The sequence below is a fragment of the Hippopotamus amphibius genome, chromosome 8 (assembly GCF_030028045.1).
Source record: "Hippopotamus amphibius kiboko isolate mHipAmp2 chromosome 8, mHipAmp2.hap2, whole genome shotgun sequence".
NCBI lineage: Eukaryota > Metazoa > Chordata > Mammalia > Artiodactyla > Hippopotamidae > Hippopotamus > Hippopotamus amphibius.
Window position 1 is genome coordinate 72077530 of NC_080193.1, and position 25359 is coordinate 72102888.

At 55.4% G+C, this 25359-nt stretch overlaps 1 protein-coding gene across 1 annotated transcript in view; it reads right to left on the reverse strand.

The window, feature by feature from the left end:
- Window positions 1–25359, reverse strand: part of MLPH (melanophilin) — a 43863-nt gene that overhangs the window by 3226 nt on the left and 15278 nt on the right. Inside the window, exons 3-14 of the mRNA XM_057746909.1 lie at window positions 21595–21816; window positions 21374–21486; window positions 19165–19203; window positions 18185–18288; window positions 16879–16998; window positions 15662–15866; window positions 13121–13260; window positions 4987–5172; window positions 4563–4718; window positions 2893–2985; window positions 1972–2049; window positions 347–404 (exon numbers count right to left, since the gene is read on the reverse strand). Of these exons, the coding sequence (XP_057602892.1) occupies window positions 347–404; window positions 1972–2049; window positions 2893–2985; window positions 4563–4718; window positions 4987–5172; window positions 13121–13260; window positions 15662–15866; window positions 16879–16998; window positions 18185–18288; window positions 19165–19203; window positions 21374–21486; window positions 21595–21816 (1514 nt within the window). The remainder of the gene's footprint in view (window positions 1–346; window positions 405–1971; window positions 2050–2892; window positions 2986–4562; window positions 4719–4986; window positions 5173–13120; window positions 13261–15661; window positions 15867–16878; window positions 16999–18184; window positions 18289–19164; window positions 19204–21373; window positions 21487–21594; window positions 21817–25359) is intronic.

A 25359-nucleotide genomic window follows, 5' to 3' on the forward strand; every position in this document is an offset into this window, starting at 1 on the left:
CTTGTCACCACCAAGACGACAAAGAAGGCCAATCATGTCCTGCGCTCTGCATAAGAAGGTCAGGAGCTGTGTACTATCATTAGGACAATCTACCTCACAGGACATGGAAACTACCACCTCCACCTGTATGTGCTTAAAGCTGCAAATTCCAGGTATCTGGATACCAGCTCCCTGCAATGGTCCCCAGGGTGGTCAGGGGGCACTGGAGTGTCCTTCGGGTGTCAGGGGTGTGAGATGCTGGGTCCCACAGGTTACGACGTAGAAATATGAGGCCCTGATAGGCCATTTTCATGCCCTTGAGCTCACCTCCCAGGCCCTGGGGACGAGGGAAGCAGAGGACCCTTACCTTGACTTTTGGGGTAATTACCAAGCTTCCCCCTCACAAGACAGGGTGCAGCCACCACCTGGAAGAAAGAAGCCATCTCTGGGCGTTACCACGTTGTGGTAACTGTTAGGAGCACCGGGAGCTAAGTGTGAACTTCTCATCATTAGGATGAGATTTGGATTAATCAGGACAACTGTCTTCTGTCCTTTGGCAATATTTGAACTTTTAACAATATTCAAATGCATGTTACTAATAAATCAAGCAGCAAATGCCAGAATATAAAAGAGATACTTAGCTTTTGGAGAACTGCAGCTTTGGGTGGGTACGTGGGAAAAGCACAAATTTCAGCTGCACAGATCTGGGTTCAAATCCTATTGCTAACCTTTACCACCATGACAGGGATGATTTACACATTCTCTCTGAACTTGGTCTCCTCATCTGGAAAATGGGCCAGTAGCCCCTTTACAGGATATCGGAAGATTAATGTACCTGATACATTCCCAGAGCCCACAGCTGCTGGACCCCACACCTTTCCTTCCCTCTCCCTTTCCTGTTACTCATCTCTCTACTCTGGGCTAATTCACTCTCTGTTTTGCCTTTTCAGGGGGGAAGTGAGAGCAAAACAGTCTGACTCCACTAGAAGTCTTGCCAATGTCCGCCTCCCTGGGATTCAGCCTGGCTGGTTTTGTGGGCTGTACCAGGAGGCCGGCTGCAGTCACCTTCAGGGCTGGGCTTCCAGGGACAAGTCAGGGGAGGACCACGGCCCCGAGAAGAGGGTGAGGATGGAGCCAGGAGGCCTGCCTGAGACCATCTGTCACTATGGTCTGTGTGACCTCAATCCAGTATGTCTAACCTCCCTGACCCTCCGTCTCCTCATCAGTGCAACAGGGGTGATATCCAAGCCTGCTCACCAGGTTTTGTAAACATCAAATGGAAGGATGGGGAAAAAAATACCCTTTTTTACTATGAAGACCTACTCAGTGCTGTTGTCATGAGAAGCAGCAGCGACTAGATGGTCGTTATAGCTCATCAGGCAGGACCTGGAGCAGATGCCCCTCTCTGTGGGGCCCTGGGACTGGCACCTCCACCTGCACCCCAGCCACATCCTCTAAACCCAGGAGGTCCCGCTCCCTCCCAGGCTGCCCCTCCCTTGTGCCCTGCAGCTGTTAAGGGTGCCACCGTCTTCCTGATAGGCAGGCTGTGCAGAGTCCCAGCCACACCCCCACGTCCATCCCTGTGCTGTCTCGCGCACACGGGCTCCCGTGCTTCACTCCCACAGCCAGGACACGTGGCTCCCAGAGGAGGCCTGTGCCTGTGAATGTTCGTCACCCACGACTGGTGGGCGTGGCGGGGGTATGTGCCCAGCACGTGGCCCCTGTGATGTTCACTGTCTCCAGGGCTGTGTGTCACCCTGAGCCGGTTCCTCTGCCTGGGGTCTGCCCGCTTCCTCCCCCTCTGCCCTCTGTCCCAGCCTCGCACTCCCCTGCTGGGCTTTCCTGGATTTTCCCCGACAAACACCCTGTGGGGAAGCCAGCCTGTGAGACTCGTCGGGTTCTTAAAGTCCGAACATTTCTGCTCCACCGTCCACGGACTTGTCAGGCTTCTGGAAGATCCAGCCTCTTGAGCTTGGATGGAGTAACACTTACCTTGACCTCATCCGAAGGGTCTGCTTTCGGGTCCTTAGGACTCTGGCCAGACTTCCCAACAAGCCGGGGCAGAAATATCTGGAGAGAAGGGGGGAGTCTGTGCATTATGACGGCTCGTTCGCCCTCCAGCCACGGGGTGGGCGAGCAGGTCGCAGGAGAGATGTGCTCTTCACTACTCGGCCTGGAAGGCTGGGATGGCCCGTCAGCCCTGCCCCTCCCCTCCCCCCCCCCCAACACAACTCTCCAGTGCTCTGCACCTGGGGCTGCCGGGTTTAGCAAATTAAAGTACAGAACGCCCAGCTGGCTTTGAAATTCAGATAAACAATGAACACGGTTTTTTTTTTTTAGTATAAGTATGTCCCAAATCCTGCACGGGGTGTACTCGTACTAGAAGATGACTCTAAAATTCAGGTTTGATTGGGCATCCTGGCAGCTGCATCTGAGACTCCCTGGGAGCATCTGACGTCCTTCTGCCAGATTTCCTCATAATGTCATCTGTCTGGAGATTCCCGACTGGAACTGGGGAGAAGGCTGTTGGTTTCAGGTCTCTGTCGTGAGCAGGTCTCCGTCCTGCTACTCTGTCACACCCGCCTTGACACGGTGCTTTATTAAGCCTACCAGCATGAGATGCTGTTCAGCTTGCTTCTCTTGGACTTTAAATTGTGTGCATGTGTGTGCATTTCCAATTCTCATGCAAGAGCTGAGGCTCCCCCCATGAAGCACTTTTTTCTGTTAGAAACGACAGTAGCAAATGGAAGGGAATCCCACCCCCGGTCACTGACAGCAGAAATGCGAGGCTGGCAGATCAAGGCCGGGGGAGACGGCTGGCCCGGGACGCTCGCCGCCAGGCCCTGGGCCTCCCTGGGCTCCCAGCCAGGCTTCCAAGCACCACCCTCAGGGCCTTGCGGCCCCTCCACTCACCGGGAGGTTGGACTTCCTACGGGGCTTTCCTGAGGGCCCCACCGTGAGCCCTGCAGCCCGCAAGGCTGCAATTCTGGACTCGATATCTGAAACCTGGGGGAATGACAGACAGACAGACAGACGTCACTTGGATGTCCCTTCTCAATGTCACAGAACAGGAAGCGCAGCTGCCCCCGATTCACTGATTTTATTATGCTTCCCCTAAGATGGGTGTCCCGCCCAGGGGCACTTCCTGGGGGCCCCATTTTCACCCATCTTCCACGGCTGTCAGGGAGGGTCACCCCCAGGAGGGAGGAGGGGCTCCCTACGTTTTCTGGAGGCTCACCCATGAGGGATGGAAGGAGGGGTAGGGACTGCGAGAGAGTTGGAGGTGGGAGCTTTTGGAAACAGGAACCAGGCCCCATTCAGATCCATCCAGATCCCCCAATGGCCCCCAGTCCTCTCTGTGGTCCTCAGGGCTCTCCGGAATCTGCCCTCCCCTCAGACCAGCCTCCCACACTCTCCTTCTCACTCCCTCTGCTCCAGTGTCAGGGTTTCACTGCTGATCCCCAAACACGTCAAGTTCAACAGCACCTCAGGGCCTTTGCATGGGCTGTCTTCTTGTATTATTCTTTCCTGAGCACCCTTCTTATTTTTATTTTAAGTCTTTATTGAATTTGTTACAATATGGCTTCTGTTTTATGTTTTGGGTTTCTGGCTGCAAGGCATGTGGGATCTTAGCTCCCCGACTAGGGATTGAACCTGCAACCCCTGCATTGGAAGGCAAAGTCTTAACCACTGGACCACCAGGGAAGTCCTGTGACCACCCTTCAAGGCAGCCCCGTCTGAGTGCTCCCTTGGGCCACCCTCTCATCATAAACAGAGATGCTCTCCTCGGTTGTTGACTTGTGCTCTGTCACCTCCCACTGAAAACGTAAGCTCCACGAAGGCAGGGGCTTGGTCTAAGGGGTTCGAAGCTGCATCTTTTGTGTCTACACAGTGCCTGTCATACTCAGGAGACTGAGAACTGCTTGCTCCACAAGAAGGAAGAAATGCACGCACAGTTCTCAGGCTCCCTTGCCCCGCCTGATGTGCACGGCCTGGCCACGCACCCCTTCTTCCTCGGGGGTGCAAGCGCACTTGCTGAAGAGAACGGAAGCGGGAATGGGCAGTGGGTGCTGGGTCCCCTGTACCCTGAGGGGCAGACCCCCTTTCCCCTGGGGTCCACAGGGGCAGGGCAGAGCAGAGTCCAGTCACCTTGACTGTCTCTGAGAGGCCCTGGCTCTGTCCTTTGACCTTTGCACACCACGGACACACCCCCACCCTAACTCAAGCTCTGGACCCAAGTTCACAGGATGACCCTTGGTCAGAGTCCGGTCCGGAGTCCCGGGGCCGTCCTCAAATCTAAGCCTGCTTCTGGAGAAGCCCTCCTTACAGGACAGGGAGGGGTCAGTGTCAGCATCTTCCTCCCGTGGCTGAAAACACGGCCTGCCTCTCGCCAACCTAAATGGGAAAAGGGCAGGGGGTGGCATGGAGGGTGATTCCCATGGAAACCCCCACGGTCCTGTTCTAGAGCCAACAAGGTGGGCTCCTCTGTGTGAGCCCTTCGGGGGCCGTCCACCGGTGCCAGGCTTTCAGGGCTCCCACTGTGTATCTGGGGGAGTCACCTGCTCCCGGGGCCACTGCTTTACCTCGCTCTCTGTCCGCTGCACCTCGGAGGCCGTGGCGGCCACTCTGTCCTCCAGCTCTGACAGCTCCTCATCTGTGGTCCTGCTGGGCTGCAGGGCACCCTGAGGGCCCCGGGGGTCCTTTTCCCGGCTGTGCGTGTGGCCTGCAGCTGTGCACACCTAGGAGAGGGAAGTACCGCACGTGACCGCCAGCAGGAGAGACCGCAGGGCTCTCACCAGCACACGCCCCATCCTGACGACGCTCCTTTCTCTACGCCAGGAGCCGGTGGGCCGCTGGGCAGCCAGGGGCGGGGCACCCTGGGCAGCCCTTGTCGGGGGCCCTCGTGCTCACTAGCGGTTGTGGCCAGGCCAGTGGCTTCGTCACACACCGTTCATCCCCGGGCCCACCTCTGAGTGTGTCCCGCCGAGACCGCTCGGGTGGCCTCACCTCGTGTATGGCCCCGGGGAGGTCCTCGACGGGGGTGCTCCTATCCTGCTCCGCCCCTTCATCCTTGCTCTCCTCTTCTGCGGATGAGGCCCCTTGGTCACTGACGTGACTGGTCAACTCCTCCAGTTTTCTCTTTAGGGCCACCTCTTCCATGTCGGCGTCTGTGGGCTCGTCGCCAACTGGACACTGAAATGAACAAGTGGGTGGATCTCAGTCAGTCGGTCACCCGGAAACACCATGAGTAGAGGCAGGGCTCCAGGAGGCACCCTGTGCCCAGCACCCCCGGGGGCTCGGCTGGAGCTGTGGTCTCATCCGCTCCCCACACGAACTTGGCCAAGGTGCCCGTGCTGCCCGTCCACGCCTCCAGCACCAGGCTCTGGAGGGCAGGATGCTCCCGGCGATCCTCACAGCTCCCAGGCCACCTGAGATGCACCATTTTTGAACCTCTCTCTGTCCGCAGACTGGGTCCCAAGCCACCGCCTAGGGTTTATCATCCTTATGGTGCCAAACCAAGACCTCAGCTCGGACTGTTTGCAACTGGCCAGGTGGGGCTACAGGGTGCCGACAAGTCTGTTCTCTGGATTTTTCTCTGCTCCCCCGCGATGAGACTGAAGTACTCAACAGCCATGTGGCCTCAGCATCACCCGAGGGCTTGGGGGTGCGCCCTGAACGTGCATGAAGACCACAGCATTCAGGTCCACCGTCTACGGCGTGTCTCTGGGTACCAGGCTCTGTGCCCACGATCTCTCCCACGAGCCTCCTGTGGGCTTTGCAATAGAAATCCCACTCCTACACGCCTACTTGGAGCTCACTGAGACGTGCCCACAGTGTATTTGTGACTCTCAGAAAACTGCAAAGTTGTGTGAGCTTCGCAGTGATATTTTCTATGACACAGCGAGCGGCACCCTTCACCACGCATCCCTTCTTGAATCTAGAGCCAGGGAAGTTCGTCACCCAGGGTGAACTTGGATGAGACTCATACAACCCAGAAGATCTATTTATCTGCCTTGGCTGGTGAGAAACTCCCAGCTAAAAGGTGTTCATCTCTGGCAATCTCTTCTCCAGGCTCTAGCTAAGGTCTCTGCTTCATGAAACTATTTTTCAAGGTTGTATTTTTTGGTTGTAATTTTTTAAGGAAGCCTTTTTTTTTTTTTTTTTTGGCGCACAGGCTTAGCTGCTCCGCGGCATGTGGGATCTTCCTGGAGCAGGGATTGAACTCATGTCCTCTGCACTGGCAGGCGGATTCCCAAGCACTGCGCCACCTAGGAAGCCCTGGTTGTAACTTTTTAAGTCTCTGTTACAACTTCAGCTGGAGCATAAACAGGGGCTGGAGAAAAGGGAACCAACAGATTAAAAAAAAAACCCCACTAGATGCTGGGAGTCCCTTACTGGTTCCAGCTCTTACCCTTATGCTACAGGTGGGGAAAGGATGCTCGGAGCCCCCAGTTCCTTTGCCTGGCATCACTCAGTAAACAGCAGACCAGGGCCCGGGCGGCGGTCAGCTCCAGCGGCCACCCTGTTCCTGCACTCAGGCCAGCAGTTACTGAGTGGCCATTTGTTTTGTCTGCCTGTGGACACGAGCTTTATGTGAAGGAATTTAGTGTGTCCGTGTCCAGACGTAACCAGAGTTATGCAAAAAACCAGAAAAATGGCCAAATTATCTCAATAGCCCATTACAGCCAAAATAACCTGACAGCATGTAATGAGATTTCAAAGTTAAGGGCAGTTCCACCCTGTAAAGCGTGCTCAGGCCAAGAGTCCTGGCGTCATCTGACTCCTCCGCTCCTCTTGTCCGGATTCCGTCCCCTCTGGCTCTGCCCTCGGCAGGTACCCGGGGTCGGCCTCCCATCGCCTCTGCTGCCCTGCCTGGTTCATCCGCCACCTTGTCCTGCCTGGACAATCCACCAGCCTCCTAACTGGTCGCCTGTTTCTACAGCCTGTTCTCAGTTTGACAGGCAGAGGGCTCCCCGGGGGGAGGCATGAGAGCCGGGAGGGTGGACGCTCACTCACCCCCGGCTGCCTCTCCTCTGCCCACAAAGAAGACGTCAGAGTGTGAGGCGAGGGTCCTCCCGGGGACCCGCAGACCCTCCTCCCAGTCCCTTCCTTTGGGGAGCGTCACCTGCTGCTGCTGCTGCTGGGAGGGGGGCTTCCCCACCACCACATCGCTCACACCCCCGATGCCCGTTGGGCCGGCCCTGTGGGCTGCTGGCACGCAGGCGGCAGTGCTGGCCATCACTTACCTTTCTCTGTGAATGGAACCAGCCTGGCGTCCCGGACAAACGCCCAGGGCTGAGTGAGCAGATGGGGAAGTGGCATGTTTACTGGGAAGCTTTTCTACAAGGTCTCAGTTTCCTGATGAAGCTCAAAAGTCAAATCTCAGAGGCCACAGGGGTGAAGAGAGCCCCGTGAGCTTCGGAGAGTAGATTCTATTGGGTCTGACGGGAATAAATCTTTCTCCCAGAGTAAACGAGGTTAAGGAACTTCAGAGTCCCGGTGAGAAATGGGAGCCTGACACCGCTCCGGGCAGGACGTGGTGGAGCTGATGGGGGTGTGGGGTGGAGATTTACGAACTGCTAAGAAGTTAGAAGCTGGTGTTGCTTCTACTTTGTAAGTAAAAACCCCACATATACAAACACACACACACGTATGTAACAAACACATATATACATTACGGCTCCTGGCCAGCATGACAGGATACAGCTGGGGTGACCAAGACGTCTAGGTTTGGACCCTGAAAGCCTCATGTCGCGGGAACCCTTTGGTCCCTGGCAAAGTGGCACGTTGATTGCCTGGGTGCCGCTGGTGGGGGAGAGGGAGACCCATGGTGGGGGGCGGGGGCAGCCCGGGGGCAGGGTGGCTGGGGGTGAGCCCTGGGGTCCCGCAGGGCCCCAGGGCCTGTGTGGGGGACACCTGACAGCCTCAGGTGAGAGGGCCTGTCCAGAAAGCATCCCGAGGGGCAGAGGGCCTCTCCCAGACCTGCCCCCACTTCCGTGCGTGCTCCCTGCAGGCCGGGGGCTCTGCAATCCCTCTCTGAGAGGCTGGGAACCTGGGGACTGAAGCACTGGCTCTGGGTCAGCCTGGCCCTGCCGGCCCACAGAGGCCGTCAGAGGAGGGTGCCTCCTGTGGGTGGAGGTGGCTCTGGCCCCGGGGGGCCCTTGGCTCCCACTGCCCACCCCAGCTCCAGCTGCTCACTTCAGATGCTGCAGGGAGGGGCCGGGTGCTGGACCGGGGCTGTGGTTCAGGCAGATTCGGGGCCGGGCCTGGGCCTGGGCAGCACGGCCGCCCCCAGCACCGGGCTCTCTGTCTCCTAGACGTGCACGTGCACACACACGGGGGGCAGGTCAAGGGTTCTGTCCTATTTCACTCCCTGGAAAGTGGCCCCGGTGTGCTTGGCACATCCGCACACACAGGGTGGGGAGGAGACCCCGGCCCACTCCGACAGCCTGGACCCCCAGACGCTTCAGGACCAAGCGAGGTTCCCGGGTCTTCGCTACTCTGACTTCCCAGCCCCTCTCGTTACATCCGCCCTGAAAGCTGCACGCCTGTGCTCCTCTGAGTTCTCTTGCACCTTTTGCTGGGCAGGTGGACAGGAGGGGGCCCGGATGGGGCGGACGACCGCCCTCAGCTGTACGGTGGACTACAAAGCATCCGCCACCTCGGGAGCACCAGACTCCCAAGCAGTGGAAGGAAAGCCACCACCCACCACGGGACCTGGGAAGGTAACTGCGAGGCCCATTTTCTAACAATAAAGGTTCTGGAACACCAAGGCAAAGCTGGGAGCAGTGCCAAAAGCGGGGGTGGGGGGGTTGGGGTCGAGAATAAAGCAGGACAGGTGACACATTCGGCGTCATTGCCGTGGGGCGGCCGTTGTCGCTGCCGAGCCTGGGCCGCACCGGAAGGCGTGAATTGATTGTGCCAGGCTGATCAAACTGAAAGTCAAGAGCCCCGGGTCACCGTGGGCCAGGAAGCCCACCAGGTAATAACCTGAAGTGACTAAAAGTATGACTGGCTCTTCGCTTGAGTCACCGGCTCTTGAGTCACCAGAGCCTATTAACTCCCAGGCCAGGACACGAGAAAATCGATTCTTCCGTTTTCTTCCAAGCCCAGCAGATGCATCTTTCCTGCCATTAGCTCATCTGCGGTCCACCTTGTTTTAAAAGAGGGAAATGGCTCTGGCAGGCTGGTAAGACGCTCTTGCATTGTTCCCTAGGTAATTAGTTTGGTCTTCAGAGCACCGAGGGCTCTGAGTGGGCAAATCTGCCTGAAAAAGAACAGAAGCTGAGAAACGTGAAGACGAGGATTTCGGGTGGAGTGGCCCCAGCCCTCGCCTCAAGTGGCCACTGGTAATTGGGACCCGTGTCTGAGAGGCAGCCATCAACACCTGGGGCGGGGTTGCTCAGCGGACAGCCTCGTGTCCCCGGGGAGCGTGGTGGGCACGGAACACGGGGACAGAGAGTAACAGCCGACCCACCCAGGGCCTGACACCCCACAGTGACACGCACCTCCAGAGCAAAAGAGAAAGAAAAGCATCCGTGATGAGAACTCTTGAAAGTTCTCGTCCTGCTGGAGGAGGGGCAGGAGCTGGGGGGCAGCACAGAGCCACGGAGAGGCCACAGCCATCGGGCCAGGAGGCGAGCCGCAGGCTGGTGGTGTTCTCTGAGCAAGGCCCTGGCTGCACGCCTCCAGGACAGCACGGACCAGTACACAGAACACCCTCCTGGTTTTCCATGTAGGATCAGAGCCGCTGGCCCCCTGCAGACACCCCCAGGGCACACCTGCCTCTCAGGCGCTCTGGAGCCCAGAGCTGCTCGTGCACCTGCCTTCTGCCAGAGGCAGGAGCCACTCTGCCCCGTGTGAGCTCCTTGGAGGTAAATTACATGCTTCCTGTACACACGGATGGCAATTCGGAATGAACTCCTGGTGTCTTCAACTCGTTTACAGCAAAACGCAAATGTACAACTTAGGAATGCAGTACAGACACAGGAGGAAAACGAACTACCGTAATTTGGCCCTGTTGAGGCTTTTGTGGGGAAACCAAGTCAGTGTCTGCAGCCTGAGCTCTCGGGGCACCAGGGGTTCACCACCCACCACTCGGATGGGGTGCGTGTCAGGGCTCCATTTTCTGCACCTCCTTGATCTCAGCCTCTAGGAAGCATCCGTCCTTGGTACCACGTGCTGTGCTATCTTTGGCCTCCTCGCGGTATGAGTGATTATTTATAGAACGTCTTGGCTGAATATCCCTCACCCAGAAAGTCCTGACCATGAGTACAAATGCAGAGACAGGTAACAGGTCAGGGGAGGACCATTCAGACTGACCCCAAAAGAACGTTATTCTCGAGAGGTCTCGGCTCCCCACAGGCATGTCTGTGAGTCCCGGTTCAGGAGCGCTGCTCTGAGGGGTGGGCAGATGCAGACGGCTTCCTCCTGGGTCCTGCGGCAGCCGCTCCGCAACGACCCCATAAGCGTCTGCCCTAGGTCTTCACCGACGCACAGGGATGCTGCTGCCTTTGGAGCCGCCCTTTACGCTGCCCAATTCCCTTTTCATAAAGATGCAGGTGAAATGTTCGTCGACGTAAATAAGGTCAAGAGAAATAAACAAAGACTAATTCCAGAGACAAGATGCAAGCATGAAATAGAGGATAATTCAGGGAGGCAAAAAGGATGGCTGGTGCCAGCAGGGCTAAATACTGGGATACACATTTTACTGAAAGTCACTGAAGTTGCGAAATTAAAAATCTGCTGAAAGTAGACAGTTTAATTCTACTCTTCATCCCAGTGTCTTCTGGCCTGAGGACTGGGAACTTCCCTGCCAGGTGTGGTTCTGCCACCCAGGGAGGTCTCTGCCCTGAGGAGATCTCCACCCTGGGGAGGTGTCTGCCCTGGAGAGGTCTCTGTCCTGGGGAGGTCTCTGCCCTGGAGAGGTCTCTGTCTTAGGGAGGTCTCTGCCCTGGCCACACTGGCCCTCTACCATCATCCCCCTGCCTTCCCAGGGCCAAGCCGGTCACTCCCTGGTCTGAATCAAAGGACACTTCTCTGCAGCAATATCTGCCCTATGTTCCACAGAAGAAGTGTGGGCCCCGGGTTGCAGGGCAGAGAGCAGGCTCTTCACTGCAGGCCTTCTCAGGGCCTTGCGTGCCCTGCTGTGCTCAGGGCGAAGGGTCAGTGACTCCTCTTAGAGACGGAGGTCAGAGCAGAAGGAACGTCCAGCCCCGGGGTCGGGGACGCTTCCAGGTGATGTTATAGGAAAGAGAGCCGGCTGGCCTGAGGGCACTGACTGCAGTGGAAGATGCAGAGTTTAAAACTCCATGTTTCTGCCCTGCTGACGTTTAGATCAATCAATTTTAGAACAAAAAAACCTGACACTGATTCACCAAAAAGCCATGCAAAGAAAGGCTCGTTCTATAAGTCACGGGCTCCTTTTCGCAGTTCACTTCCACAGCGCAGCGATGAAGGCCCTGAGGTTGGAAGGGCCCCTAACCTGGTCTAGGTCAGCTTAGACAGAGGAGAGGCCAACGCCCTGCTGTCCAAGCCCGGGAAGGGTTAGCCCCGGGCTGACCTGCTGCTGTGGGGGGAGCGGGAGAAGGGGGTGCAGATGGAGGCAGAGGGCTCAGCAATGGCCCTGTCCACTGGGCAGCCCTACTTGCTACCCCCGAGGCCTTGGAGAGCAGTTTGCAGCCTGTGGTTGCAGAGTCGGACCACACCCCTCCTCCCAGGGCAGAGGGGTGAGAGCACAGAAGGGGTGTGGGGCCTGGGGAGGAACAGCCCCTCCGGTCTGGCCCCTCAGCTCCCCCTGGAGTCTGTGCCTTGAAATGCAACAACCATCTCCCTGGTCTGTCCCATGGGTCCCCTGGTGCGCTCCTGACAGCCCCCCACCCTCCCAAGCCAGCAGGCAGAGGAAGCTGGGCTGGCACTAATGCAGGCTCCTGAAAATGTGTGTGGGACCTGCCTGGAGTAGCTATGGTTCAGAACTCTCCCTCCAGAGCAGGCCCGCGGGCCCTGCTCTCCCTTTCATACCTCTGGGCTCATTAGTGACAAAACAGCCCCGGGGACTTCCCTGGGGGTCCAGTGGTTAAGACTCCATGCTCCCAATGCACAGGGCCCAGCTTCCTAGAAACTAGACCCCACGTGCCGCAACTAAAGATCCCACATGCCAACATGAAGATCCTGTGTGCTGCAACGAAGACTCGGGCGCAGCCAAATAAATAAATACTTAAAAAAAGAAAAGGCCCCAATCCCATGATTTCATCCACAGGAGTCAGGCCTTGTCGGAGACTCTGGTGAGCCTGCATCAACCTAGTGGTCACTATGTTCTCATGTAAAACATCCCCCAGTGCCGTCCCCCAGTGAAGTGTACTTGCTTGAATCTAAATCTAGATCAGCTGTCTGTAAAAAGCATCATGGTTTAAATTCAGCAAAGGGAACCCACGGTACACAAAGGAATCTTGCAGTGAGTTATTTTATAGACAGTGTCCACAATGTGAGTGGGTCTCACTGATTTAACAGGTGTGAAGTACTCTTGGTTGAATTTTCTTAAAACACATAAAGTCTGTTAAAGGCTTTAAAATAACAGATTATTTCCTTTTTTATAAAAGACATAATACTTGACAAAGTATAAAATATATACTCATCAAAAGGGAAGAAGTGCTGATCCTGCTACAGTGGAGATGAACCTCAAAAACACTGAGTTCAGTGAAAGAAGCCAGGAACAAAAGGTCACGTATTGTACAATCCCATGTATGTGAAATGTCTGGAACAGGCAAATCCAAAGAGAGCGAGAGAGCTGGCTGGTGGTTGCCGGGAAGTGGGGGCGATTGGGAGTAACTGCTACTGTGTACAGCTTTCCTTTGTGGTGATGATGTTTTGGAATTGATAGAGGTGGTGTTTGCAGCACATTGTGAAGGTACTAAATGCAACTGAACTGTTCACTTTAAAATGGTTAATTTTATGTTCTGTGAACTTCACGTCAATAAAAAAGTACATTTCGACGACATTGCATATCTCTGTTAAGTAGGCTTGTGCAATATCATAGTTTTGAAATACTGAAAACTTTAATTTCTCAGAAATGAATTGATTCTAAGGTAAAAAGGCTCCACCCAAAGAAGCAACTAGAATGAGTTCTTTCTGGCCACCTTACCTGGTTCTCAGACGAGGTCCGGCCTCTGCGTTGGGGATGGTGAGAGGCCGCCCTCTGAGCCCAGATGCTTTCTTCATCCGAGGTGTCCACGTCGGCCAGATAGTGGGAAGGGAGCTGCTCTTTCCCAAGGAGGTTCGTCCCTTTGGAGTAAGAGTGGGTTTGCATTATTTGGAATGAAAAGCTGAAAGCCAGTGGGCGTTTTTTCCAATGAAGAAAAACGGAGATCAAAGAAAACGAAGACATGATTCTATTCCCTTGATGTTGTGGGACTGAGATCCCTAAACCCAAATAAGAATGGAGCAGAGTCCGTGTCCCCACACGAGGAAGTTCAAGAGCAGAAGCCCCTGCCCTGGCCGGCACTCACAGTGGGGCTCTAGGAGTTGAAAGCCAGGTGGGCAAAGCAAATGTAATATAATTACATCACATGGGGTTCCATATGCCTGGGGTGTGGCAGATGTGGGTCCTGGGAAGTTTCCATAAGTGGAGGTGACTTTGGGAAGTCTTTCCACGCTCGTCATTGGGGGCTGCTTTTCCTGCCAGACCAATAATTCCCAGACTCATGGCCGTGGGTCACCTACGGTGTGGCTTGAGATGCTTATGGCTGGGCTCTGTTGGCAGAAGAGCCCCACGTTCTTACCAAAAAAGTATCCCCAGAGCTCCAAGGTGGCCTGGAGGGCATCACACACAGCCATGCAGGGACGGGGGCAGTTGACCCTCACATGGGGGAACCCACAGGAGCCAGTGCCCCAGGAACCCGTTTCTGTGCTTAATGTACAGCTAGCCACATGGCTCTGCCGACACCTTGAATGACCTGGGGGCAGGGCCCTGAGCTCCAGGTGAGACTCTGGCCCCGCTGACTTTGGTTTCAACCTGGGAGACCGGTGCTGATGACCCAGTGAAGCCGTGCTGGACACCTGGCCCCTGTGAGCTGGTAAGTGTGTGATAAGCTGCTATGTGGTGTCCACGTGAGGGACAGGGCAGTGTGGCGAGTTAGGCACGAACCCTGTTTTACAAGGAAGTCAAGGGGTTTGATCACATGCACACCACACTCCTTTACATCTCAGACTTTGTAGCTTGTCTGATGCGCTATTAGGAGACAACACCGCCAATCAACCTCTGACACTCTCTTTTCTGCCACACTCACTGTAAGGCGCTCCCAGTTTAAGAGAAGAGGTGGCAAATGTGTCTTATAGTTAATGAAATAGGATGGTGAGTTGGTAAAAGAGCTGGGCTTGATACTCAGAGCTGCCTGTCTCCCAGACGCCCTCCCCAGCTCGATCCTGTCTGTCTCGGCTTCTCCCTCCCCCCAGCGCCGCCCTGTCCACGTGCTGGGGGTGATTAGGGATCCTGAGAGGAAACCGTGCGTCCAAACCTTCATCTTATGACTTGGTCAATGCAGATTCATTTATTCACTGTTTACGGGGAAGAAAAACTCCCCTCCCCCACCCCCCCAATGCCTCCAGCATCCTAATGAGCGTGTGGACCATGAGGTTACAGTCACTGTAATGTAATGAAAAGGGAAGATGGAAAGTGGACCCATTTCCTGGCAGACGGCGCCTTAACCACATTTTCCCTGCCACTGGCACCATGTTGCAGTCACGTGGGAGCCCCTCAGTGGGGCGCCCGTGCCGTGTCTGTGATCTCATTTGCTTCTGCATCACCAGGGCATCTGAACCCCCGGACCCTGGCACGCACTCCCACAAGGCACAGGAACAGACAGTGATTCGAGATTTCATTATGAAGCCAACTGTCTGACAACAAAATTAAACTTAGTGAATCTAGGGTCTCAGCACTCACAGACCTCCCAATTCACAGCTCGGAGGGAGGCGGCCTGGACGGAACCCGCACCATGGGTCCCAGGTTTGGAGCTGCCCTGTCCTGTGGTCAGTATGGTCGGTCTGGGTGACCAGAAATCCTAGTCATTTCAGGGATACCTGCATGTCCCTACTCCACTCCTGCTCAATGTCCCTCAGTCAAAGGCAGCAGTGAGGGGCTTCCCTTGTGGTGCAGTGGTTAAGAGTCTGTCTGCCAACGCAGGGGACATGGGTTTGATCCGTGGTCCAGGAAGATCCCACATGCCTCGGAGCGACTAAACCCATGCGCCACAACTACTGAAGCCCATGCACCTAGAGTCCGTGCTCTGCAACAAGAGAAGCCACCGCAATGAGAAGCCCGAGCACCTCAACCAAGAGTAGCCCCCGCTCCCCACAATCAGAGAAAGCTCACGTGCAGCAACAAAGACCCAATGCAGCCAATAAATAAATGAATCAATAAATACATTTATATATAAAAAAAAGGCGGCAGTGAGCTGTGCAGCCAGGGCAGGCAATGCTGGTAATTCTGAGTGTGACCATGGAAGCACCCAGCCCAGGGAGAGCAGGTGTTGACGGTGTCTGCCAGGGCTACATATGCTGTACAACTGCAGCGAAGGAAGCAGCTGCTGCAAATCAGTCAGTGTGCTGGCAGAGATCCGGGCAGCAGGCAGGGCTCCAGTGACCCCATCCTCCACGCAGAGCCCATGTGGGAGACCGTGGCACCTACCAGGTGCGGGCATGACCCCCGGGGCCACCGTGCAGGACTCTTCTGGCAGGCAGAGCTCAACGAGGGCGTCCAGTCTGGCAGGCAAGGGGCTGACCATCCGCCCTTCTGGATGTGGGTGGCACCCAGAGGCCCTGGCATCAGCCTCGTCCAGGACCGCAGCCTCCTGTGAGGTAGTCTCCTCTGTGCAGGGCTCATCTGTGAGGGCCTGAGCACATGGGGCCTGTTGGCATGTTTTACTAGGACGGGGCAGCTCCCTGGAATGTGGGTCTTTCCAGTCCAAGTCTTGAGGGTTCCCAGACATCATCTGACTGACCGAACCCCAGACACCCATCTTCTTCACCCCTTTAACTCAATTCCCTTTCATTTCAAAGGGCTCCGGACTTGCTGCTGGAGCAGGACCCGTGGCCTGAAGACCTTTTGGGTGCTGGCTCCCAGTTCCCTGCCCTGTCATGCCCCACCCCCAGGGGCCTGCAGATCAGCCTGCATGGACCCAGCCCACGTGAGCCCAGGGCACTGAGACGTCAGGGCTCCAGCTGAGGGTGCCCTCGCTCTAGGGTCTGTGCCCCAGCTGCCTGCGCCTTGTGTGAGAGTGGCAGGCTCAGCCTCTAGTCCCTTTGGAAAGGGATCCTGTGAGGCCAAGATGATCACCCTTATCCAGATGAGACGAGGGGAAGGAGCAGACCAAGGTTCCCCAGACTAAAGGCACACAGCTAAGGAGCAACCTGACCCCACGGCCTGGTTCTCCTGGGCGGCCCCCGGGGATGCTGTGTGTGCTGGTGTAATTACTAACAGCAGCCTCTTCCATGTACAAGACTATCCTAGTCTGGGCAATAAAGTAGAGGACCCCACGAACCAGACACAGGCGTGCAGGCACACGTCGGGCCCTGCCTGACCCCAGGGCGATGCTCTTCCTCTGTCCTATGCTCGTGAGTCACGGGGGTTCTGCCTCCATTCGGGGACACTCACCCCGAACACCCCAGGCCCCTGACTCATTTGCCTCGCACCCCACTTCTCCAAGCAGCCAACCCAGTGTCTCCAGGGACTGGAGAGTGTGAAGTTTCTGGACCCTGTGCCCCCCACCCTGGCTGTCACCCTGCCTGTCATGTCCCCACAGCCATCAGACTGCTTCACTGAATGCTGCCCCCAGTGTGGGGCCTGAAAACCTGTCACCCAGGTTATCCCGGGACAGCTGGGGGCGGAAAAGAGAGCCCACCGACCTGCAGGCTGTCCGTGGCCACTGAGACAGAGGACAGGCTTGGGGGGTGATCGCAGGATGGAGTGGAGTCATCAGAGTCTTCTTCAAAGTCCAAGCCATGAACAGGGAGGAGGCGCTTTTTCTGAGCAGAAAGGGATGTGGGAAAGAGGAGGAGAGGGAGGGTCAGCCTGAGGACCAGATGAGGACCAGACGCCCTCATCTTTGGCAGCAGGGTGGGCACCTCCACGGGCACAGCCATCTTCTGAGGAGGCCCCGAGGGGCCACTCAGAACCCACCCCCCATCACAGGCTCTGCATCCCCAGCAGCCCGTCTTAGAAGAGCAGAAGGAAAATCTGCTCAGCCCTTAACAGGCACAGAGGTGCTGAGGACACAGACCCTGGGGGCTGCTGCCTTGGTGGGGGACAGGCAGGCTTCTCTGGGCTGACGGGTGCTTCCCACCCCTCACACCAGGTGAATAAGGGGCCCCAGCATGGGGAGGCAGAGCGGGGAGAGAGCTCCCGAGAGCTCCATGATCGTTAGATGCAAGAGCAGAATTTAGTTCCAAAGCCTTCCCTCATAATGGTTCTGATCCTTTTAGTGTGTCGTGTAGGGAATATTCCAGACACTGGATGGTATTCTGTGAGTTTAGCAAATGAACTAATATAATTTTCCCATGAAAAGATGCACACGTTCCCCAGGGAGCAGCGGCGTAGACCTGCCTGCGTGAATCTCAGAGACCCGTCACTCTCCAAGGGTCTCCATCCAACACCACCACCCTCCCCCCTCCTCCGTCATCCTGCCCAGAAACCGGGGGTCACCTTGCTTGTCTTTATCACCAAAAATAAGTTCAAATATAAGTGAAAACAAAACAAACACCAACAAAAACAAAGCTCATGGTTGGCTGTAAACAAAAGCAAGAAAGTTCACAGAAGAAAGCCAGAGGGGATTTGCTTCCCTAAAAGATGCAAAGGCTGATCCGGGGGATACCAGTGCCCCCACGACCGGAGCTCGTGCCCTGGGACTCTGGCCGGATGGGCCAGGTGGGGCTGGAGGTCCAGGCAGGCCTCTCTGCAGGCCCCGGTCCCCTCCCTGCCACCTCCTGCCGCTTGCTCTGGGGTTTCCTATGGTGAGACCTGTGCCGAGAGCACACTTCTGTTTGGTGCTCGATGATCTCAGACTGTGGGGCATGGCGAAGGCAGGCGGGTCTTGGTGCTCCTGCCCCATTACCTAGCGGTGTTACGGAGTCGTGGAAAGCCTGAGATTTTCAGGAAATCATAACCCGAGGCTCCAGCATCAGGGGGGCAGGGGCAGGGCTGGGGAGGATTTACTTTACTGCCAAGGGGCCGGGCCTGGGCCGCCATGTCCCATTCCCCGTCCTCATCCGTCTGCTCACTGTCTCCATTCCTCTCTCTGGGGCTCGGCTCAGGCCCACCTGCAATGGACGCCTGCATGACTCCATCAGGGAGGGGAAGGCTGGGGGAAACCGTCCCTCCATCCACCCACCCACCCACCGCTCCACCTACCCATCCCTCCATCCACCCATCCACCCATCCATCCCTCCATTCCCCCATCCCTCTAGCCATCCCCGCATCCACCCACCCCTCTCCCCACCCATCCCCCCCCGCCCCCCATCCCCCCTCCACCCACCCATCCCTCCATCCCCTAGCCATCCCCCCATTCCCCCAACCAGCCACCTCTCCATCCACCCATCCATCCATTTGCTGTGAAGCAACAAGGCAAGGCCCTCTGCTGGCCTCACAAAGTCCTATCTGAGCATCAGTTAGAGCTGGTCTGAATCACAGTAGAAAAAAAATACTCTGCATCAGTTTCACCAATGCTCTCCATCACTGACCGCTTCCTAGGCGGTCTGAAGACACCACAGTGTGTGGGTGAAGTAGGCCTGGAGCTAAGTCATGTTTTCCCAAACTAACCTCTTCACCTCCAGTCTCATTTCACCTGCTTCTCAGCAGGCCTGGCCTCAGGAGGCAGGGGAGGCTCGGCCTCAGGAGGCAGGGGAGGCTCAGCCCCAGGCCTCCCTCCCATCCCTTCTCTGCCCCCACTGCACCTTCCTCACAGGAGCCCCCAGGCCTGCCCTCCCCCCCACACCCCCAGCATGGCCTCATTCTTCCCTATTTCCCCCCATTCACACTGGCCTGGCCGGTGTTCTGTTCCCTTAGGTCACTACAAAGAGCGATGAAGTGAATTCTGGAGTTTTAGTCTGGAATCCCCGGGGACATCCACCTTCCTCCGGGGCTGAGGGCACCCCAGTACCATGGCAGCTCGGGTCAGCATGACCACGAGGACTTACTGTTGACATTGGGTGAGCTCCGCACTCGGTTGGGCAAACCTATAACCAAAGAAAAGGTGCTGAGGAGAAAGGCATCCTCCGAAAGCCACCTGCCTGAGGCTGGGCTTCTTTCCTCCTGGCCACGGAGACCATTTCTCTGCCCGTCCTGTTACAGGGGCCTTGGGAAAACGCACCCATTGCTCTGAAGACTCAGGGAAGACCCCAGTGGCCCCCCACCAGCTACACCCCTGCATTAGGCCCTGCCTGGGTCAGCTTTCAAAACATTAACTTCAATCATTTCTTCTTCCTTTTTACTTTTGAATACTTTAAAAAAATTATTTATTTATTCATTGGCTGTGTTGGGTCTGAATTGCTGCACGTGGCTTTCTCTAGTTGTGGCGAGTGGGGGCTACTCTTTGTTGTGGTGCGCAAGCTTCTCATTGTGGTGGCTTCTTTTGTTGCAGAGCACGGGCTCTAGGCGCACGGGCTTCACTAGTTGTAGTGTGTGGGCTCAGTAGCTGTGGCTCCAGGGCCCTAGAGCGCAGCCTCAGTAGTTGTGGCGCACAGGCTTAGTTGCTCCGCGGCATGTGGGATCTTCTCAGACCAGGGATTGAACACGTGTCCCCTGCATTGGCAGGTGGATTCTTAACCTCTGCGCCACCAGGGAAGTCCCTGAATACTTTTTTTAAAAGCACAAATTTCTCGATTTTGTGCTCTTTCCCTGTGTCCTTTCTCGGTGTGCTGCATTCACAGGTGCCAGCAGCGAGAGCGCAGCCCCTAGACTGTCACCCCACCCGAGACCTGCCTCACTGGGCCCAGAGCAGCGGCAGGAATCACATTTTTTTTGTTGCCCCACAGCGCCACCTCCTGGCCCTCGGTGGTGACAGGTCTGAAACTGGCAGCTTCTGGGTGGCACTGGCTGCCAGCTCTGGACTCTAGCTGGGCATCAGAATCCCTGTGACCCTTTACTTAACGCAGATTCCTGAGCCCACCCCGGTCCCTAGAAATCAGCACCTCCCGGGGGGAGGCCCAGGTCCTCAGGGCTGTGATGTAACCTATGGTTTCCCACCGTGAGCGAGGCCTTAGAGGTTGAGATCGTCAGATGCCTCACAGCGTGGCTTTTCTCATGCTACCTGTGCTTCCCACACCTGAGCCCTGCAGAGGGGAGACCCTTTGGCTGGTTCCTGGCTGGCTGAGTGGGCATGGGGCCGTGGGGTTTACTAATGGGTTCCAGCCGAGACAGCAATGTCGGCCATGAAAAAGCAGCTCGGGGGGAGGACATGGGGAAAACTCCCAAAGAATAAGCTGATGGTGCCTCCCCCGTCACCGTGTCCCCAGGGCACCCCTAGTGATGCCGGCTGTCTCAGTATGGTTATTAGGAGGGCCACTTCACTCTTAAAAATGTCCTGTTTTCAATGATTTATCACATGCCCCCAGCACCTCGGGCCTGAGGAGGTCCTCTTACTCCGTGGTCTGTTGCTCCAGGTGCCAAAAGCCATCCCAGGTGACGGTGCCTCTTGGTGGTCTGTCCTAACTTCAACAGTGTGCTGAGAACCCTCCAAAACACCTGTGCCAGGCCCAATTAGTGTGCAAATGCCCTGGGGTGGCCATGCCCAACTTCTGCCTATCAACCTGGAGCTTTAAGAGGCACAAGACACAAGTAAGGCCCTCCCCAGAAGGCCTGGGGGAGATGCCCAGGCTGGGGCATGGTGAGGACATCTCCAATCCCAGGAGCACAGCTTCTGCTCTGGTCATGCAGGAGCTCCAAACCTGAGGGCCCCCAGACTGGGACAGTGAAGACATGCAACCCCCAGATGCTGGCCTGACAGGCTGTCTCAGCCCAGATGCCTGGCCAGGTGCTGGAGAGCCTGGGACTCAGGTGGCAGGAACAAGGCAATGCTTCCCAAAAAACACTGTTCAGTTCTCTCCATTCAAGTGCAGGAGGAACTTCCAAGCTCAGGCAATCTCACTGTCTTCCCCTGAAATATCCCTCTACCCAGATGGCTTCAAGGTGGACAATACGGATGAGCACACGTTTAGTGTAAGAACACAGTCAGGATCTCAAGTTCTTCATGGAATAACTACTTGGATTCAAAATATTAAAACAAACAATTGAGTTACAATCCATCTCCTTAAGTCTTGATAATTACCAGACTCACGGGGAATGTTTGTTGAAAAGACAGAGTCTAGATCCCAAATTGGATGCTCAGGGAGGAGGCCCACTCCTTACCTGTTCCCCGCAGCCGCCCGCAGAGGGACCGGACCACCTGGGCACTCCCGAAACGCTTAAAGCGGGCTCTCACGTGCCCATAGTACCACTCCAGCGAGCCCATCTTCACCACCCTGCGGACACACAGAGCTCAGGCCCAGGCGGCACACACATCTGTGTCCCAGGAAGGGCCAGGCCGGGCCCCCGCCAGTAGGGCCACTTGACCTCCAGGCCCCGCTCACCTGGCCAGGTGGCAGGGGTCGCAGAGCCAGCCCTGCTCCTCCGGGTGGGCGTGGCCACAGCCTTTGCAGGTGAAGAGGCCACAGTCCAGGCATTGGCTCTTGGGGGTCTCGAGGAGCCGGTAGGGCTGCAGGCAGCGGGCACAGTGGGTGTCACTCAGGTGGGCCGTGTCTGAAAGCAGCTCCCTCTTGGAGTTTTCCTTCTTAATTTTGCCCTTCAAACCCCTTTATCGGAAACAAGAAAATATTGGATGCCTTGTTTTTGCAACAGGCTTTAAATGCATGTGTGTGCACGTGCACGCGCACGTGCGCGCACACACACACCCACCCCACTCTCAGATGCAGAAAACAGTGACCCAAAGTCAGGTAGAAGCACCACAGGCAGCCCGTCCTGTCTGCAGCACCAACTCCACCCCCACCTTCTCCCCCAGGGAAGACCAATGGGTTGGGTTCAAACATGTGCCACCTGAGTAGACTGGAATTGAAACACGTTGTTTTCATAGAAGTGAAATTGCATTTAAACATTTCTGTGACTCTCTACTATGGTATGTTTTCCCAGGCCATATGCCCATGACTTTCTTTCATTGCCAAAGGGCCGCAGACCATACAGGTTCAGAATCATAGAAGGGGGCAGGCACACCACTGCCCACATAACTTCACGTAACTCAGTGTAACAGGAAGAGGAGGTACAGAGATCCTGGACGCCAGGTTCGTTCCCCAGCTCTGACCCTGAACCTGGAGCTTTTCTGATGCTGAGCCCACAGCGTGGAGACTCCGCTCAGGTACCCTGCGTAGCTGGATGAGCGTGGACCCATGGCCGCTAGCACCCCGTGTCCAACCTCCCTTGGACTGGAAGGGTTGGCGGCTCTGGGAAGCCAGCAGGGGCCAGGTGGGGTCCTGGGGGTGCAGCCCGGTCAGATCACATGGTTGTTTAGAGCCCATCTGTTGCCCAGTTTAATTGTTTAAGTGGAGGTTAGAGAAGAGCAAAAAATCCAAGAGGTTCCTGGGCTGGTCAGAGCAGCAGCAGGAGTCACAGAGATGGAGTAGGAGGCCTCACTCAGATGGCTGGCCAGGCCGACGCCCTCCTCTGTGAGGCCCTGGCCAGCCACGCCCGCTCTGCCACCCTGCCTGAGGTAACGGGCCTGAGCAGAGGATGGTACCTGGTAAGTGGAGGTCAGGTCAGCACCCTGTGGTGAAAGGTGAGAAGCTTAACCCCAACAGCTTAAGGGGGTCACAAAGGTTCAGAATCCCAGCAGTCCTGCTGCTGCCGGAATAACCTCCCTACACAGGCCACACAGAGTCCTGAGGGCAAAGTCAGATGGTATTTCCTCCTCAAGCAGGTTTGGGTCTCTGCCAGCAGGGGAGCAGGTCAAGCTGACTCCCCAGGCTTGTCCCCACAGAGCAAGGCTGAAGTGGCTTGGCCTGAAGAGTGTCCAGAGCAGGGATGACCCGGCACCCAAGTCCCAGGGAACCCGGTTCACACCATCAGGTCGTCAACAACAGCTTCCGGGGGAACTCACTAAATGGAACTGACTGGATAATAAACACACTGCTTTTGTTCCGGACTACAGAGCATGTCTGCCAAACGTAATATTTTTAGTTTCGGATGAGATTAAATTAATCCATTCTCAGTGACAAAAAGCAGCCAGACACTAGGTGCCATTGTCTCCTGGGAACTCTGCAGAAACTGTGGTTTCCGACGGGGCCGCCCCGGAGCGGGGGGCAGGCCGAGGACAACGCAGTGATTCTAAGGAGCTTTGGGGGCCCCCTTCTGGTTACATGAGGGGCTGACGACACTGCACTGATTTCCCCTCCTAACTATGCACTAAAATACTCATGAAGACAGACACACAAAATAAGACTCTTGTCTCAACTTCGAAAACCAAGGAAAAACAGCCAAGTGGTGGTAGGAACCTAGGAAGAATACTGTCATCCACTGACTAAAGTCTAGATAAAGCTGCATTGACAAGGCAAAGAAAGTGTCTGCCTTAAACAGCGGAGCACCTGGGGCCTGATGGGGAGGGCCAGTCTCCTCCATGTCCACTCTTGCTGTATCTGCTTCAGCCAGAAAACCCAGAAGCTACCCCTTGGCTGGGCAGGGCCTTGTCCAGCTTCTCTCCCAGTTAAGCGTTCCTCATGCTCCATCCAGGTAGAGCTGGACCCCGGGGGAGAAAGATGAGGACGTGTGGAGGTGCACTGCATCCCAGGATGTGACGTCCTCTTAAGAGCCCTTGAGAGTCCTGGTGGTGGCTGGAAACTGTATTTCAGGAGTTGAATTTGGAGGAACAGATAATGATACTCTGTTTCAGATCCCTTTTTTGTGTGAATATATTTATTTGTAATATATATTATTAAATTTTTTTTTGGAGTATAATTGATTTACAATGTTGTGTTAATTTCAGGTGTACAGCAAAGTAAATCAGTTATGCATACACATATATCCACTCTTTTTAAGATTTTTTTCCCATATAGGCCATTACAGAGTATTGAGTAGAGTTCCCTCTGCTATACAGTAGGTCCTTATTAGTTATATATCTTATATAAAGTAGTGTGTATATGTCAACCCCAATCTCCCAATTTATCCCCCCCCACCTCCCCCCAGTAACCATAAGTTAGTTTTCTACATCTGTGACTCTGTGTTTCAGATTCTTTAAAACATAACTTCTCTTCTCCTGGATAACAGGAGGGAGGGAAGAGAGGAACCCACGTTGGTCCAGCAGAGTAACTCCAGATGCCTGCCAGTTGCAGGGCACATCAACAGACCTGGAGGGTCGTGAGGGGCCAGAGCCACCCACATGCCCTGCTCATCACAAACACAGGGTCGACCAGATGTCCCTGCACTACAGACATGTCAGCAGGTAAAAGCCCAACACGCAGCTACAAGTTAAGGTCACCTTCAGGAATAAAAGATGCCCTGAATTTGATTTACTAACAGAAACTGAGGAAGACTTGAAGCTAGTCTGCTTGGTGTGCTGAGTGGACATAAGAGAGAGGAGCAGGAGGTAAGAAGCAGCCAGACTGAAATGGAAAGACGGAGGCTACATTCACTGAGGTGGAGAAGACCAGGCTAAAGTGAAGATGCAAAGGAACTGAAACTGGCAACGGGGAGGGAAATGGGAAGAACGTCAAGTCCAGTGGTTTAGAACAGTGGTTCTCAAGGTGTGGTCCAGGGACCTCCAGGAATACCCTTTGACAGGGTCTACAAGGTCAAAACTCTCCTCATAATAACTCTAAGATGTTACTTGTTTTTTTGCTCTTTGACCTCTGCACTGGTGGGCAAAAGCAGTGGTGGGTGAAAGTTCTGGGGCCTCAGCACGGATCAAGCCAGAGGTACAGACTGTACCAGCAGCCAATCTGCTCTCTGCCAGAAAAGAAAAGAAAGGAAAGCGTGTCTTGATGAAGTGTGTCTTTGATTAAAAGTATGTCAAGTGACAGTACTTGTTGCCAGTGACAAAACTCAACCTCTCAAGTGCAGAGAAGACTTCTTAAAAACTTTTATGTCTCTGCTGCCTTGAGCTCGACAGTTTCCATCACTGAGAGGTTTCTGCTGAGACGCGTGGTAATAGTAATGAGTGTGATTTTTTTTGGTTATGTATAATGAAATGTGTCAACATTCGGAAAGTCTGCACAGGTGTCACAAAACCACTCATGGATAGGAAGATCCACTCCACGTGCGAGACAAACCAGTGGGTTTTAATGTAACAGTGAAGTGAAGGGTCATCGACGTGGGTTCAGATTCCATGTCGCAACTTCCTTTAAGAAGGGTGG